General features: G+C 51.7%; 10 protein-coding genes across 10 annotated transcripts; 5 read left to right on the top strand and 5 right to left on the bottom strand.

Annotated features, from left to right (window-relative positions):
- The first annotated feature begins 5 nt into the window (after positions 1–5).
- On the top strand, positions 6–895 carry BDV17DRAFT_257809 (putative RING finger domain protein). Its single transcript, XM_073757241.1, has 2 exons — positions 6–491; positions 550–895. The coding sequence occupies exons 1-2, from the start codon at positions 99–101 to the stop codon at positions 694–696; spliced, it is 540 nt and encodes a 179-aa protein (XP_073617779.1). The 5' UTR covers positions 6–98; the 3' UTR covers positions 697–895.
- BDV17DRAFT_257806 (mitochondrial 54S ribosomal protein mL43) lies at positions 896–1685 on the bottom strand. Its single transcript, XM_073757240.1, has 3 exons — positions 1543–1685; positions 1395–1477; positions 896–1331 (listed from the first exon to the last, which is right to left on the bottom strand). Exons 1-3 carry the CDS (start codon positions 1579–1581, stop codon positions 1040–1042), a joined length of 414 nt encoding a protein of 137 aa, XP_073617778.1. The 5' UTR covers positions 1582–1685; the 3' UTR covers positions 896–1039.
- An 89-nt stretch (positions 1686–1774) lies between these two features.
- On the top strand, positions 1775–2611 carry BDV17DRAFT_28793 (U1 small nuclear ribonucleoprotein 70 kDa). Its single transcript, XM_073761268.1, has 3 exons — positions 1775–2129; positions 2187–2314; positions 2368–2611. Exons 1-3 carry the CDS (start codon positions 1868–1870, stop codon positions 2491–2493), a joined length of 516 nt encoding a protein of 171 aa, XP_073617777.1. The 5' UTR covers positions 1775–1867; the 3' UTR covers positions 2494–2611.
- Positions 2322–3361, top strand: BDV17DRAFT_28813 (uncharacterized protein). The gene has a single exon (XM_073761325.1). The coding sequence runs from the start codon at positions 2730–2732 to the stop codon at positions 3312–3314; it is 585 nt and encodes a 194-aa protein (XP_073617776.1). The 5' UTR covers positions 2322–2729; the 3' UTR covers positions 3315–3361.
- A 677-nt stretch (positions 3362–4038) lies between these two features.
- BDV17DRAFT_280528 (ribosome assembly factor MRT4) lies at positions 4039–4865 on the bottom strand (the record flags this gene model as incomplete). Its single annotated transcript, XM_073759896.1, has 2 exons — positions 4039–4585; positions 4672–4865. The coding sequence occupies 2 exons, from the start codon at positions 4863–4865 to the stop codon at positions 4039–4041; spliced, it is 741 nt and encodes a 246-aa protein (XP_073617775.1).
- A 213-nt stretch (positions 4866–5078) lies between these two features.
- Positions 5079–6590, top strand: BDV17DRAFT_297462 (mitochondrial distribution and morphology protein 10; the record flags this gene model as incomplete). Its single annotated transcript, XM_073763494.1, has 2 exons — positions 5079–5263; positions 5317–6590. Exons 1-2 carry the CDS (start codon positions 5167–5169, stop codon positions 6588–6590), a joined length of 1371 nt encoding a protein of 456 aa, XP_073617774.1. The 5' UTR covers positions 5079–5166.
- An 88-nt stretch (positions 6591–6678) lies between these two features.
- BDV17DRAFT_257801 (triose-phosphate isomerase TPI1) lies at positions 6679–7996 on the bottom strand. The gene is made up of 6 exons (XM_073757239.1): positions 7872–7996; positions 7480–7759; positions 7353–7427; positions 7142–7254; positions 6864–7078; positions 6679–6802 (listed from the first exon to the last, which is right to left on the bottom strand). The coding sequence occupies exons 1-6, from the start codon at positions 7907–7909 to the stop codon at positions 6774–6776; spliced, it is 750 nt and encodes a 249-aa protein (XP_073617773.1). The 5' UTR covers positions 7910–7996; the 3' UTR covers positions 6679–6773.
- Positions 7997–8376: 380 nt separating this feature from the next.
- BDV17DRAFT_289362 (uncharacterized protein) lies at positions 8377–10149 on the bottom strand (the record flags this gene model as incomplete). Its single annotated transcript, XM_073761645.1, has 1 exon — positions 8377–10149. One exon carries the CDS (start codon positions 10147–10149, stop codon positions 8377–8379), a length of 1773 nt encoding a protein of 590 aa, XP_073617772.1.
- Positions 10150–11928: 1779 nt separating this feature from the next.
- Positions 11929–13041, bottom strand: BDV17DRAFT_28695 (ESCRT-III subunit protein DID4). Its single transcript, XM_073761052.1, has 5 exons — positions 12951–13041; positions 12680–12894; positions 12549–12609; positions 12232–12492; positions 11929–12162 (listed from the first exon to the last, which is right to left on the bottom strand). Exons 1-5 carry the CDS (start codon positions 12954–12956, stop codon positions 12022–12024), a joined length of 684 nt encoding a protein of 227 aa, XP_073617771.1. The 5' UTR covers positions 12957–13041; the 3' UTR covers positions 11929–12021.
- A 56-nt stretch (positions 13042–13097) lies between these two features.
- BDV17DRAFT_28706 (mitofusin) lies at positions 13098–16310 on the top strand. Its single transcript, XM_073761074.1, has 3 exons — positions 13098–13585; positions 13650–15733; positions 15786–16310. The coding sequence occupies exons 1-3, from the start codon at positions 13224–13226 to the stop codon at positions 16145–16147; spliced, it is 2808 nt and encodes a 935-aa protein (XP_073617770.1). The 5' UTR covers positions 13098–13223; the 3' UTR covers positions 16148–16310.
- Positions 16311–16546: the final 236 nt, after the last annotated feature.

Below are 16546 nucleotides of genomic sequence, written 5' to 3'. Positions count from 1 at the left end.
ATGATGATGAGCTGGAAACCCCGAGCAGCCCCGAAGTGCAATTTTTATCTTCAACAACACGACGGCAACCGTTGCCACCGCCCAGGCCGCCAGGTCTCATGAGTGCAAACTTTTGGCGTATGCTGCCACTTCCACAGATGTTTAGACCCACGAACGAAGGAGTTCATCGTCGCGAGATACCTTGGCAAACAGCAAACCAATTCTCTCGTACTGAAATTGAGACTCTGTTCCTAGGAGATGGCTCTGGGGGTCCTCTCGATTTGACGATTGATCTGGATGACGGCGCCTGGAACTTGCTTGGGTTAACACCGGATAGAGGCCGTGAAGCAGAACGGCCGCGGAGCTCATATAAACCGCCAAGTCCGGCACCAGAAGGTTTCACGAGGTCTGTTGCAGAGGATGATATAGCTGTCTGTCCCAACTGTGACGAAGAGCTTGGCATTGGGGGCGAAACGAAGCAACAGATATGGGTATCAAAGCAATGTGGACATGTTCGTCTCAGCTCTTTTATTCACCTTAAGGTCATCAATGTCTTAACATCTGCTGCAGGTTTATTGCGGAGCATGTGCCTCTAACCGGTCCCTCACAAAGTCGAAGAAAGCGAGCTCGAATACGAAGCCTTTCTCGAAATGTCAAGTGCCTGATTGTGGCAAGTCGGTCAGCGCTCCCAAGGCGATGTTCCAAATATATTTATGACTTAGCCGTGTTGTATGTCGTGCATCTGCATTATCCGGTGTTAAAATGGCGTCTTTTTCTCTTCTTTTGATACCCCCTTTGCATTGACTGGACATCATGGATGGTTCAATAGCAGAGTCCGAACTTTTGGTTATGTTAGTGTCATATGAATCTCCATTCGAGCATAATACAAGTGTATGCTTAGAGAAGTCCAACCTGAATATCACTTTCAATCGGTATATGTGCAAGTATGATACAGAGTGGTCATTAACCATGTAGATGTAGAGAGACCATAATACAGTGAAAGAACCCCATAATGCCAAAATAAAACACCGATGCAAAATGTAAACCAACACAAGACCACTTAAACCGTCTTGAGGCCTCCGTGGTACGGAGACCAGATACCACGCACACTGTCGTTGATACTCGTAACGGGCTTCTTGGTGCGCTTCAACTTCTCACCACTAGCCTGCTTCAACAGGTCGGCCTTCAGAGCAACCTGTTCCGGCTCGAGGTTCCGCACGCAAATTGTCTTTTCTCGTCCGTTGATGTAGTGGCCCTTGATGATGGGGTGCTTGTGAGGTCGTGGTGAAACTCGGATCTCGATCTGCGGGTTCTGTTTCGCGAAGGCTGGGAGGGCGTGCTTTAGGTAGGCCCTACATTCATTGAGGTTAGGTCATGAGCTGGAAAGAGCGTAGAAGAGATCAAGGACGACGTACACCATACCCCGGGAGCTGCCCGCCCAGTCACAGTAGTGGAAATCCAACCGCTTGCATTGCAGGACGAAGGCGCCCACGCCGTTCTGGAGAGAGTGTGTTAGCTGGCACTGTCGAGGACAAATATCCAGAGCGGCGGAATTGAGCATACTCTAGCAGTGGCAACGGAACGGAGCCCTTGTACCGGCATTGTTGCGTTCTCTGTTGATGTTGTCTCTTCCCTTCAAGATCGCCAGGTCGAACGGGGGACTTTTTCACGGCACCATCCGATGTCATTGACCGGCGCCAAACTCGGCTATCGCGCTTGGCGGCAATACGTCTGCCAAGACCATTCATTCAGCCAAACGGGGAACGCGAAGTTTGGAACACACTAGACGAGGTCACGACTCACGTACCATATCCTATCCGCCCATGCCTCTTTATCTCGGTCGCTGAACTTCTCCTTCTCGACTCGACTGAGATACCATTGGGGCACGATGACGGATAAGCTCCCCCCTCCGCTCCTGGCGCTCTTCCAGCCTCGTCCGCCCTTACGCTGGGTCACGCCCATTGACCGCGCGCCTGAAGACGTCAAGAAGAGCAAGCTCTCAGGCGTCGCACAGTTCCTCCCGGAAGCGAAGAAAGTTGCTGAGGAGACTGAGTACAATCCGACTGAGACGTGGTTGCAGCGCAAATGGCGTCAGAAGGTCGAGAAGAAGGAGCGCTTGAACAAGCATCTAACTGAAGGTCTTGCGGCTTGTATGGGTTTACTGCTTGGGTCGAATATGAAGTGATGCATGCTAACTGTTTTAACAGATGAACCTAATGAAGATGCGCAAGCTCGCGGTGATCCATTCAAGACGCTTTTTGTTTCTCGCTTGAGCTATGAAGTCACCGAGCAAGATCTTGAGCGGGAGTTCGGACGGTTCGGTCCTATCGAAAGAGTATAGACACCAAGAGCATTCTGTGACGATGACAACAGCTAATATATCTGTAGATTCGCATTGTTAAAGATACCGTTACCCCCAAAGGCGCGAAGAAACCCCACCGCGGTTATGCATTCATCGTCTACGAGCGTGAAAAAGACATGAAAGGTATTATTAATCTGAAAACTCATCGCTAGTCCCAATGATACTAATCTAGGTCTCCGTTCACCGTATTCAGCCGCCTACAAGGAAACAGATGGTATCAGGATCAGAGACCGACGTGTCTTGGTGGACGTTGAACGTGGTCGGACAGTCAAAGGCTGGAAGCCTCGTCGGTTTGGTGGTGGCCTAGGAGGGCGAGGTTACACAAAGGCAATGCCCGCACGCCCAATGGGCCCCGGCGGCTTTGGTCCGCCATCTGGTCCGGGCGGTTATGGCGGTGGTTTCCGAGGTGGCTATGGCGGACGAGGAGGATTCAGGGGAGGACGCGGTGATCGTGGATTTGGTGGGCCCCGTGGAGGTATCGGCTACCAAGGAGGTCGGAGCGGCTTTGGTGGACAAGCGCCGCCAAATGCCCCCTCGGGACCAGGGGGTGGCCGAAGTGGAGGATTTGGTGGCGGCCGATATGACCGCGGTGCCACGGGTAGCAACCGTGAGCCTGTCCAGCCCAGAGACAGATATGGCGACCGGGACAGGCGAGACCGGGACCGCGATGGCGACCGCCGTGATCGTGACCGTGACCGTGATAGAGACAGCTATCGCTACCGTGACCGTGACCGCGAGCGCGATAGGTATGGGAGCAGGGATGATGGGGGACGAAAGAGGCATCACGAAGACGACTCATACGATGACCCCCGCGCAAAGAGACGATACTGAACACCCCTCTTATTCAAGACGCTTTTGTCAACCTAGCATGACGGTTTGTTGGTGGGTATCTCTGGTTGAAAGTCTTTCTTTACTCTTATCGTCGCTTCACCATGCACTGGGTAAGACAGATCCAACATCAACGGCACCTTGAATCGGTCACTCACAGCAGTCGAAATGCCATCAGCTCCACTATAGCATTTGAATCAGCGCAAGGTATCTGATCAATCCCTCCACAAACTCATTTCATCAGCTCCGACTATCTACCAAAGCGTATCTGGGCTCCTGGGCAAGAAGGGTTCGGTCCAACAACGAAAAGGTCTTACGGCTTGAGTATGGCCCTCGCAAACATCTTTTATCTTCCATTCGGGTTTCCCTTTCTTCTTCCTGTATTCTGTCGTTTGCCCTGTTCTCTCCCGTTTCCGTTGCTCTGGCTTGGGGGTAAGTATGTACTTTAGTGAATCTCTTTTCAGCAGGAATCGTCGTTCGGAGGATATTTCTACATTTCAGGTAAGAAGATAAGGTAAGGTTTCTCATCAACGATGACCTATGCCAGACATCTTCGTGGGTTGTAAAGCAAGGGGATAGTTTTTTCAATAGCCTGAATACCAGATACTCTAGTTTTGTAGTTTATCTTGGTACTTAATTATCAGGCATTTCGGCGGCGGGCGTGGGAGTATGCGCAAACCAAATTCTTTTGCTTGATATTCTATATATCCGTCATACGCTCATGAAAGATGTCGACACCTTAGAAGTAGGACATCAACAACGGGATCAAAAGTAAGAGAAAATAACGCCATCCGAACTCCAAGAGATGCCCAAGGGGACTTCGTATAAGAGAAATCCAGGAACGAGAACCACTTTTGAGAAACCCCCATTTATTCCACCTCCATACCACCCTCATCCTTCTCGAGAATATCCACCTTACCACCGTCCCTAGTCCAGTGAGCCTTAAGCCCAACCTTAAACTCCGACGTCACAACCCCAAACATCTTCAACAGCGTCGTCTGCCTCGAATCCAACTCATCCCCCTCCTTACAAACAGGATACCCATCCTGCCCATCCGTCAACTCAAGCATAACCTTGCCCTTGACAAGCCGAGTCGGAACACCCAGCTTGCGTAATTCCGGCTCAATCGTGTGGCTAATGGGCTCGTCCTGTGTAGTCGGAATCTCACCCGCACGGGAGTAGACCAGACCAGCGGGGATGGAGAAGTCGCGGGTGGCTGTTGTCCCGGCGCGAGCGAAATCGAGCGGGCGGAAGTTGTCGAAGTACGAGATTACAGAAGCCGGGTCTCGCGAGGTGAAGAGGAGGCCGACGGCGCCAGTGAGGTAGGGCGTTAGGAGGTGGAGGTTTTCAGCGGCTTCTGTTTCGGGGCTGTGGCCGAGGGCGACAGCCATGACTTTTGTTTTGCCGAAGAAGAGGCTAAATATAATTGATATCAGTATCAGGTACAGGTCGATGTGCGCAGCGGAGTGGTTATCTGTCTGTCTATAGACGGGTTAACTCACCGACTGTCTGCGAATTCCGTGCGCACATCCTTCAGGTATGTGTTTCGCATGTTGTCAACGGAGAAGACGAAGAGGTGCTCATATTTCTCAACGCATTCGCGGATATTAGCGAACAGGCGCCGGGTCTGTTCCTTGTGGGACTTTTTGGCGGTCTTGGACTCGTGGATGATCTTGGCGCGCTTGGAACGAGGCATTTTGGAATTTTGGCGATTGATGAGGTATCGAAGTAGAGAGTTTGATATACAAGTGCGGAGATTGTGGTGGAATTATTTTTTTCTTCGCTGATAACGGCGGATTAACATTGATGCGGGGCTTATCCGACTCGCCCAAAGAGGAAATGAGCTGATAGGCTCGCCGCGGCCGGGGGTGAGCTCGCTTCCAATGTTGTTTTCAAGCAATTTCCCTTCGAACTCACTATGCTCTGTGGTGCTCACCTCGAATACGTATTACAACAACGTACGCTGGTCCTATTCGTCTCCTGAGTGACGCCTGATCATGCTCGATTTCATGGACTATATCCAACTCGCGTTCGCGGAGGGGACGCAGTGGAACCGCGACAATTCGTACTCGTCTCTCACTGCGACGACACAGTGTAAGTGGCCGCTTTGGAGCGACCGTAGAGAATGCAGAATTGACTATTATCAGCGCTTCTTGACTTCACAACGCCTGAGCGTGCCCGAGTTCACCTCTCCTCTCTCTCCACCCCCAATTTCGCGACGAGCTATACCCTCGGCACCGTCGGTTTAATCGAAGGCTCCGTCTCATATTTATACAGCAACATATCATTCAATGATACGCCAAGCAAGAGCGCTTTGATTCCCCTTCGCAAACTTGCCCCTGGCTACCGACAAGTGCAAGCACCTATCGCCCCTCCTGTTGATTCATGGAATTGGGATTCTATACTCGATGGCACGAAACCTGGAACCGTTGGCTATGGACAAAGCCCCAACGGCCAGAAGGCGACATTACTGCATGCAACGCTGCACCTCCCGCCGCCGACGACCCTGAACGCGCTTTTCCTGCGACGGATCTCCCCGTCTATGCAGCTCTCCCTTGCGGTATCCTCGACACGGGGCCCTCCGCTATCCAAATCCGCACCGCAAGCTACTCTCCTAGGCCAACTGTCCCACGACACAGGGAAGTACAGCAATGAGTATCTGTTCAGCACGGATAACTCGCTATTCGGCTGGCGCGGACTATGGAATTTCGGCCCCGATCCTCGGTTTCAGCCAGTCGCACATCGGCCGTCCCTATTATCAGCCGGAGCGGAAGCCTATTACTCTCCAGTCTCGTCACTAATAGGCATGTCCACAGGCCTACGGTTCAGCACGTTACCCGCAGCCACAAACCCACAATCATCGTCATCACCGACACCCTGCCCTACTTCACCCATCTCAACCTTCCCATATACCTTAACACTCACCCTCACACCACTAACCGGATCCCTTTCAACATCCTACTCCCTACGCGCCTCACCCAATCTATCCTTCAGCTCCCGCTTTGGCTTCAACGTCTACAGCTGGGAAAGCGAGATGGTAGCGGGTTTCGAGCTGTGGCGACAGTCGAAGAGGTCCAACGTCGGAAATGCCGAAGACCTTGAATGGGCCCGAAATAAAGTTCGACTTTGGGACCCTTCTGCTTTCCCCGTGGCTACGGAGAGGGAGAATAAGATTCCTTCGTCGAGCACTGAGAACGAGAACCAGGAATCGGTGCTTAAGCTCCGTGTTGACCAGTCTTGGAATTTGCGTCTTCTTTGGGAAGGAAGGGTTAAGGAGTTGCTGGTTAGTGCTGGGGTTGGGTTAGGCCCGAGCTCGTTCTCACCGAGCTCTCAGGGAACGGCCGGGGCGCAGGGTGGTGGTGGGGGTGCACCTGCGTCATACTGGAGGGGAGTTGGAGTTTCGGTGTCGTATTCTTCATGATGACCTTTTTAGAGTTGCTTCTATCTAATATATACTTTGTCCAGCTACATAAGATGCTATACGTGGAAACCCGCGTGATGGAAGAAAATATGACATAATTATTCATTTTTTATGTTGTATCACGATATATATCCAAACTCATACCGTCATTTAGCGCTGTGGTATATTTTTGACCGCAAAAGCTTACAGGCGAGCGTTGACGATGTCGACGACTAAAGCCAGTTAGTGACGGATGCACCACGATATAGTTATGAAGGGGGAGCGAAAACGTACAGGCAGGCTTCAGACTGGCACCGCCGACGAGGAAACCGTCAACATCGGCCTCCTTGGCAAGCTCCTTGCAATTCTTCTCGCTCACCGAGCCACCGTAAATGATACGGGTGTTCTCGGCAGCCTCACCAGAGATGGCGTCGCCGAGCCACTTGCGGATGGCAGCGTGGACTTCCTGGGCCTGCTGGGTAGTAGCGACCTTACCCGTTCCAATGGCCCTGGTCTCTGTTAGTGTCATCTGTTCGGTGAAAATGAAAATGACAAGGCAGAGGTCCACTTACCAGACGGGCTCGTAGGCAATGACGACCTTCGTCCACTGGTCCTTGGAGAGCTCCTTGGCGGCAGCGTTGAGCTGGCGAGTGACGACATCAATGGTCTTATTGGCCTCACGCTCCTATACAGGTTGTTAGAAGATGTAAATAGCCTAAAGCGCCGAGAGCTATCCAGAGTGGGGCAAGGAAGAACAAGCAAAATGCGAAAAGGGAGCTTTACCTCGAGCGTCTCACCGATGCAGAAAATCACGCTCAGGCCACCGTCAATGGCAGCCTTGGTCTTACGGGCAATGAACTAATCCAATTAGCATTTGTTCGTGTCACCGAAGCAGAAGCAATGCGCGTACCTCGTCGCTCTCCTTGAGGATAACACGGCGCTCACTGTGTCCAAGGATGGTCCAGTTGATCTTGGCTTCGCTGAGCTGCTGAACACTGATCTCACCGGTGAAAGCACCGTTGGGCTTGTCGAAGACGTTCTGAGCAGCGACGCCAATCTTCTCGTCGGCAACCTCGCGGGCGAGGAGCAGGTAGAGGGCAGGAGGGGAGACGACGACCTCGGAAGAGGAGTCGAGGTTGGCAGAGTTGAGGTTCTTGATGATGGAGGTAGTGCTCTCGGCATTACCGTTCCTACAGGCGAAAGAAGAACCGGCTGTTAGCTACCTATACCAGTTCGCGGGGTTCAGGTAGGAGTATATGGCGGGCACGATGGTGTCGACCATTGCGGGGTAGCGGGCCATACATCTTGAAGTTACCACCGACGAAGAATTGGCGAGGCATCTTGGACGTTAGTTTGAGTAAATTAGAGGGTAAGAAAAGGGAGAAAGATGTAAAGCTTGAGGTGAATTGAAGTCTGGAGAGTATGAAAGTTTGAGAAGGAGAAATGACGAAAATAAACGGGAGGCAGCGGGAGTGCACTAACCCGGTGACTTAATGGAGGGGCTTATCGATAGGCGTCAACTCGGGGTGAGGTCACTCAGGTGGGCTGCGCGGGACCCATTCTTGTCCTCCTTGTGTGTTGGCTGTGCGTCACTACCTGAACTACACCCCACATACTCAAGGGAAATCGTGGATATTGACTTTGTAAGTGCATAACTTTGATAAGTCATGAAAGGACTATCACGAAAACGGTATCTGTAGATTCCAATTGCTCATTTTCCAGCTCAATACCAAGACAAACCATCCGATAGGAGACCCGAAAGAACATAAGAAACGAAACGAATAGCTCCCAGAGACTCGAAAAAACATCAGTTAAGATAGCCACGATGGTGGTATGGGGGCAATTGATGATCCCGCAAGGACCTGGAGCGGTTAATGAAACCAATGTCATCCATCCGTTCGTTGCGGATTGAATCCTTGAGCATCTGCTTTTGGTACTCGAAGATATGCTCACGCTCTGCGAGTTCCGCTTCCCAATCGTTCAGCATCCGACTGCGAATATCATGCTGCGCCCGTCCTCGAGCCTGAGCTAGAAGCAACTCCATATCATCGTGGCTAGGCTGTTGATGGAGGATTCTGGGTTGAGCACCCCAGTGTCGAGTGCTACCGTGAGCCCTGCCCAATTGTCTTGCAGCATGCGTTGAAGCCGCCGGGTAAATGTCGACAATACCATTATCTCGATATCTCCTGTGTCCACGCTCTTCAATTCGTTGTGGCTCTTTCCGATAGTGTGTGCGATAACCATGGCGATGCTTCGAGGACGAATGGCCACGATGAAGACTTCCTCTCCATGGTGTCCTGGTTGACTTGGCTTCACGGCTGGAAAATTCTTCTTCTGAATTTTCACCGTCATAGTCCGGTGTCAGTATCTCATCTCCACTGCTGGTTTCGTCGGCGGTTAGATCTGGCTCTGAGCCATGGCGGTGTTTCGGCGACTTATCGCGTTTGCCGCCAACTTTCACTTGAGGATTCTTTCGGTTTGTGGCCGGAGGGGGAATCTCCCTTCTATGAGTCATGGGCTCTGGGTTGACTGCGGGCCTTCGTCCACCATGATCTGGCGCGTCAGGTCTAGCATTGGGCACGGGCGGATGATTGATATGGTTGTGCACAACTGGCGCAGGATGTGGCGGTTGGCTTCTTGGGACATTCTGTGTCCAATTGCCTTGCTCTGGATGCGCTGGTCCTCCCATAACGTTCTGTGGTGGCGGACGGGAAGGGGGAGGACCTTGTTGATGGAATTGAGCAGGCTCTGGATGCACCGGTCCTCCCATCACATTCTGGGGCGGCGGGCGGAAAGGGGGCTGCCCTTGCTGGTGGAATTGTGCAGGTCCTGGCTGCATATTAGGCATATGGGGTGGCACCGGCGTTGGGGCATAATTCGGCCCGTGCCGCGGATCAGTGTAAGGGCCATTTACGACGGCAGGTCTATGCTGATTCTCCGGTGAGAGACGCTGCGAGTGAGCTGGTCTCTGATCTCTGAGGTGGATCGATTCCCCGGAAGATGATCGGCTCATCGATCTCATCGATTTTCCCATGAGGATGATTGTCATTGACGTCGTTTCGTAATCGCCGCGGCGGAAGTTCTTGCCCTTGACGTCTCTTATCTCCTCCTTGACATAAACGCACGTCCAGTGGAACCGGGGGTTGCTATGTCGAAGATCCTCGATCAGTCGGTCCACATGGGTTCGCTTGGCAATGGACAAGTTCTGGTACTGAGTTGCGACTGAAGTCTTTTTAGAATTCTTCCTCACGAGGTCAGCAAGGTCGTTCTGCCTCAGGTTCATCTTACTCCTCTCAGCTTTCTTCCATGTTGGCTGGGAATCCGGAGTCGTCTGGGCCTTGAAAAAGGTATAGCCGACATAACAGGTACCCGTTCGCTCATCGATGTCAATATCATCAATGAAATCCCTTGGCCTCGCTTCAAGGCTAGGGCTGAGCCGGTCTTCCTGGATATGAAGTTGCCTCATTTGATTCGCTAGATAGCTAGGGTTCATGGGCCCAGCGGGGTTACCGAATGGAACATGGGGTCTGTCGCCCGGGTGGACTGGCGCCTGATGTGGGTGAGGCATAGGCGGATTCATGTTGGTAATTGCCATTCCACTAAGGGTTTGCGTGAGGAGGCAAATTGCGGGAGCAGCCGTAGTCCAATCGACGAAGAAGGATGGAAGACTGACTTGGGCGGGTAGGATGAGCTGAGGAATGGCAACAGAACAGGTTCGGACGAGGCGACGAGGGCACTGAAATATTCCCAGACACCCCACACCAAACGCACAACACATCCATTATCTTTGGGAGAGGGGTGTCAGCAGATGCACGATGAGCTCTGATTGCAACTACACAGCACTTTGCCAGAAGAATATTCATTCGCCAATGGGAAATTCTGCTACGACACCATGCTCAAGACTAGACGCCCAGTTTCCCGTCAGAAGACTGCCCCTGGGGAAACTGCGGAGATAAGATTGCGTGGAAGACCGGGCAAATGGGCAAATATTCTCGACTGCTTGGTAACAGATAGAGAGAATGAAATGACGCAGTGAGCCCGGGCAATGAAATGTGAGGCTTCAGACATGGATGAGAATCCCGCCTATGCTCATCGATACCGCAACTCTGCAACCCTTGTGCGCTGTCAAGGCAGAAACATTTGATTCGGACGGAGCCTAGCGTGCATGAGGCTCTTCTATCTGATAGTGAGGCGAATCAACCAAGCCACTCTGCCTGCAGGGATGACTGCGGGGATCTTGACTGGCTTCCCCTTCCCTCTTAGCCCCTATGCGAGGCTTGGCTCTTCCCAACGACGAAGAACTGGCAGACTCGTAAGCGCAACGTACCTCTCTTCCTTGGCGCCCTCCAATCCATATGTATTTCTTGCCCTTAGCCGCAGAAGATATGCAGCTAAGGCGCAGTGACCAATACCGTTGCTTGCAGAACAGCTCAGCCTCCGCTACCTGTCTGTTACTTTGGGCTGTGCCAGCCCACCACCAATCAGTTATGACTCACACTTTGAGAATCTAATGCGCTTGCTTGTTACCATGCATTACAATTGTCAAAGCATCCCCGCCGTTCTTGCTCTGAATCACTGACCCACAAGGCTACAACGTCTGAACATTATATTTGACGCGGGGCAGATATCGACTAATTCGGCTGGGGTTTACATATACTGACACCATTATACATCTGCCTGGTGTGTCCCAACTCAAGTTTACCCCTCCTTTCCGTTTCACGAGCCTGAGCCCGACTGAGCCCGGGCAAATGGGCGATGCCATCGATTGCTAAGCCCACCAGATCAGACATGGATGTGAGTGGCTCGCGTCAACACTCCCGCAGAATTGTTCTCATGCAAAAGTTGTTTGCGTACTTCATACGGACTTGGATGCCGTCGCTTCCGGCAGCAGAGCCTCTCGGCGTCGAAGTATCGAGTAATCGAGGCGTTGCCCTGAAACGATCACTGATCTACTATCTAGGATGATTTAATATAGGGCTACGGTCATCATCGGCACTTTGACAGGAATCTCGCATATTCTTGCTCAAGAATGTTTGTTTATACTACCTTCCTTATGACTGTACGCAGAGGCAGAGCCATCGCCATCTCGTATCCAGGAATCAAGCATGAGCGAGGCGATAGCTGCGTAACCTTTGGGCATTATCAAAAAACAGGTTTTGTCCCATCTCGTAGAGCCTCATCTACGGAAATGCAGGATGTGAGGTCAGTGGTCGTTTCAATGTTTTCATGTTATAGAATGATGAAAATAAGACTGGCTCGAGTCTAATAACCCTAGCCCATTTCTTGATATGGATAGTTTCGTCATGTCAGTTTCGCTCTTCTCGCAACGTCATGGGTATGTTTCATTATCCAGTTTAAAATTGGAGAAGGCCGCGTCTAGAATAGCCCCACTGGGCTGGATCAAACGAGATGTCGGAGTTGTAGGCTCGTAAAAAAGAATCAAAGGTTGCGGCTATCGCCTGAGGCTATCGAGCCTTGCCTGGAGATCGTCGTCGTCGCTTGCGCCACCTCCACCACCGCCAGCACCAACCGCTTGAGCTACTCGTGCCTCACTAACCGACTCCTTCTGTATGCCCGATGGCGTCTCTCCCAGCTGTTTCAGAGATGCGTTAGTACATTCTAGAAAAGTGAACTTTGCACAAATCAACACGTGAAGACGAACCGCTTGCGTAAGATCAACGCCGATCTCGTCTAGGACTTCCTTGACGATGTCTTCGCCCTCCTCTTCCTCGCCCTCCATCCCTGTCGCTTCATCTATCGCGTCGTCCATCATCTCCTGTCGTTGATCCATGATGTCGTTCTCGCGCTCGAATTCCATCGCGATTCGTTGCAAGGCTGGAAGGTTCATCTGCTTGTTCATGCTTCCTAATAACATTGTCGCACCCTTCATCGACTGCATCATTTGTTCGTTGCTTCGGACGGTCTGTACCAGGCAACCGTAAGCCCTCGGCTAAGCGCATAGATAAAGGAACATCGTACCTGAATGCGAAGAGAGATAGCCTGTAGTTGTGTCCGCATCTGATAGAACTTCTGAATATATCTGTGCGTCGAGAACAATACATCACCAATCTGCCAGCGGAGCAATATGGGCAGAGTATCAGGCAACATACCTTCGTGTCCGTACCAGGTCTTTCGCCTGGATCTTGCATGCTCCAATCTGTCCATTCTTCGCGCTCTTCTTGATGTCTGTTATGAGCTTCTTCTCTTGATTCTCGAGTTTCGTTCGCTCTCGATCCAGTTCCCGCTGTGTCCTATCGAGCGCCCGCTGGTGTTTGCGGAGACGCTCAGCGGGCGTCATACGCTTTCCGAACGCCCACTCGACGATCTAAAGGTGATTATTAGCAGAAAATCCTTTCAAGCGGTCGCATAGTGAGAACTCACATTCATCTTTGACAGAAATGAAAAGACTGGGATAGAAAGATAGCAACCGAGGGGTATCAATGAGGCACAGAACGGAGACCTCGCCGAGCGGCGGTGACATCAGGCTGCCGCGGGCTTGTAACGGCGATACCATTCTTTACCCAGTCACATGGCAGCCGCTATTCCCGATTGAGCCGCGATTTTTACGGGTCTTGCCGAGAGAAATCACATCACCTTATCCTCGACATCAATTCATCGCAACTCGATCTCTATGCAACACACGAAGTCGTCGCCATGAGTCAGGAGTATTTTTCCGGCAAAGGTGGCTCCTCTTCTTCCGCCGGTGAGGGGTCGTCGACACACCCACCTCCTGAAGCACCAGAGGAGAATCCGTTTGCCCCCCGACTTCCGCCATCGTATATGACCGTTGGGAATGGTTCGACCTCGGAAAGTGCTACGGCTTTGATGAACACGCTGCGTGCGGACTCGGGATATGGAGGTAGTGTCGCGGATGGAGAGTCCAGTGCTGGTTGGAGGTCCGAAATGCTGGTCGATAGACCAACTCCTGCGCATACGCCTACCCAACCTGGAGAATGGAATCCCGCGGCCGAGCACGAGAAACAGATTGTCGCTAGTCATGTTCATCAACTGCTATAGTGCGTTCTTACCCGGTGGTTACAGTATCTCGGTAGGCTATCTAGATGCTAATGGCGAATCTAGTAACTCGAACCGAACGAAGCTCGCGCGCGCTATCTCCCGCACTATCGAGACGTTGAGGGAACTTCAGGATATGAACCGGCAATGGCCCGCCCACTACCCATCAGTACAAAACGTTCCGAGCGATTCTTCGCAGAAGCCTTCGTTACATCAGAGCCAATCGTTCTTGGGAGACCCAACTGCACACGCGGACAACCTGTCACGGCCTGGAAATTTGAGACGCGCTGCTACTATGCCTATCAATGACGAAGCCGCAGAATCGAGCGCTGCTGCCGAACGCCGAGCTCCGCCGGAACCCAGATTGATGAGCCCGCAAATCGCGCAAGAATTCTCGATCCTGAAGCTCGATTTGAAGTTGGGGGCTCTATCTCAAGCTGAACTGGTACATTCTTTGGAAAAGTCGTCGATTGCGTCGCTATTGGATGGAAAGATTAGCCAGAGCGTCAAGCATCTCCTTTCGCTACGGGACAGAATCGAGGACATCTCCAGTAAAGTCTTGATTACGGGAGATTTAAATGCAGGAAAGTCAACATTCTGCAACGCTCTTCTTCGGCGCAAGGTGTTACCCGAAGATCAACAGCCCTGCACTAGTATCTTTTGCGAGGTCCTGGATGCTCGGGAGAATGGTGGACTTGAAGAAGTGCATGCCGTGCACAAGGATCAACATTATAACCGCAACGACGAAACCACCTATGACGTCTACTCGCTGGCTCAACTCGAAGACATCGTTATCGACAACACAAAGTATATGCAGTGCAAGGTATACGTGAAGGATGTACGAACGATCGACGAATCCCTTCTCAATAACGGTGTGGTTGACATTGCTTTGATTGATGCTCCTGGTCTCAACTCGGATTCACTGAAGACCACTGCTGTCTTTGCTCGCCAAGAAGAGATCGACGTGGTGGTCTTTGTTGTCTCTGCTGCCAACCATTTCACCCTCTCAGCACAGGACTTCATCTGGAACGCAGCGCACGAGAAGGCTTACATGTTCATGGTTGTCAACGGATTCGATCAGATACGCGACAAGCAGCGGTGTCAACGGATGATTTTGGATCAGATCAAGAAGCTGAGCCCTCGCACATACAAAGAGTCCGCCGAACTCGTGCACTTTGTATCCAGCAATGCCATCCCCGTTGCACCACAAGGCCCTGTCGAAGGCCCCGGTGGTGGTGGCGGTGGAGGTGGCGGAGGATCGGATCCCAACGGAAATGATTGGCCGGGCGGTGACGATGAGGATAATCCCGAAGACAAGGGCAAGGGTAAAGGAAAGGAAAAGGAGAAGATTCAAGATTTCGAGAATCTGGAGAGTTCTTTGCGCCGGTTTGTGCTGGAGAAACGATCTCGTTCAAAGCTGGCTCCTGCTCGGACATACCTGCTCAACCTTCTTGCGGACATCAGCGCTTTGGCTTCTGTCAATCGCGATGTTGCTGATTCAGAGCTGCAGAATGTTTTGCAAGAGTTGGCTGAGCTTGAGCCTGCATATGAGTCTGGCAAAAAGAAGAAGGTTGAGCTACAGGAAGAAGTCGACAAGGCCATCGACGATTCATGTGAGGATGTGTATAAACACACTCGATCAACCCTGTCGTCCGCCATCTCCAACGTATCCGAGGCCAATCTGGGGGTTGAATACCCCGGTATCTTCTCTGCATTCCAATACGCCGAAGATCTGAAGTTGGCCATGTTAGATCATATCTCCGACTCGGTGGCTGGATGCGAGGATTATGCTCGCACCAAGACCGCCCAGGGCGTAGGCTTCATCCAGAACCTTGGTCTATTGCATATTGGAGAAGACAAGTTCAGCGCCCCGACTTTCCGCGCCGACTTGATGTTCCGCCGTGGACGTCGCCATGCGCTTGCAAGGCAAGTCGACACTGAAGTGGAGTTGCTGGATTTCTTCGATATCTCTGCCCTCTGGGAGCGGCAAGAGAAACTTGCCGGGACCGGTATGGCCATGACGGCCGTGACTGTTCTGGGAGGCCGGGCGTTCGGTGGTATCAGCTGGGTTGACAGTGCGTTCAGCGCCGCTAAATTCCTTGGGCCAAACAACTTGCGGCGTCTTTTCCTTCCTGGTATCTTTGCTGCTGGTGAGTCTTGCTGTTATTGTTGGCTTTTTTCAGTGTGTGCTAACTTGGCTAGCTGTTATTACCACGGCATATGTGCTCTCTACAATTCCCTCGACACTTCCACCTCGGCTTTCGCGCAAGATTGCCGCCACTCTCGAAGAGATGGATTACGTCCACTCCAACTCTACCCGGATATCATCTGAAGTTCGCCGTATCCTCCGCGTACCCGCTGGTAACCTTCACAGCTCTCTGGCTCAGGATGTCGAAGACCTCGGAAGGCGTAAGCAGGAGGTTAGCAGAACCAAGCAGGAGAGTGAAGTCGCCAGCAAATACTTTGCCAACCTGTTCCGCGACACCACTGACAACAGGACATCCGTCGAAAACATCGATCTAGACGGCCCGTTACCCGGTGCACTCGGTGCCTACGACGCATAGTCTTTCTTGTCTCTACTGCTGTGCTTGTACAAAATTACGACGTTTCACGATGTATCATCTTCATTCTGGTGTTGACCATTCATCCATATTGCACAATATCCCCCTCGTGTACCCTTGCTTCCACTTCCTCAACATTACTCCTTTCTCCTTTTCTTTCTCTTATGCTTCCTTTGACTATTTCAGATCCTCTTTCCTCGTAACCAGGGCCTTTAGACCTTACTCTGTCCAGAACAACCATTTGTATAGCATCATTCTACCTCAACGCGAGATAATCAAATCAATCACATCTTATTTGATCTTATGTAAATTAAAAGCTTTCTTGCAATTTAGCTGATGCGAATTGTGTTGCTATGGCCTTTAAAAGAGCTGAATCGAATGCTCTCAGAAAGCAGCCGCGGC

Source organism: Aspergillus undulatus (genome assembly GCF_047715775.1).
Source record: "Aspergillus undulatus strain CBS 261.88 unplaced genomic scaffold BDV17scaffold_12, whole genome shotgun sequence".
NCBI classification, from domain to species: Eukaryota; Fungi; Ascomycota; class Eurotiomycetes; order Eurotiales; family Aspergillaceae; genus Aspergillus; species Aspergillus undulatus.
The sequence above is the reverse complement of the archived record's forward strand: the minus strand, read 5'-3'. Positions and strand labels throughout refer to the sequence as shown.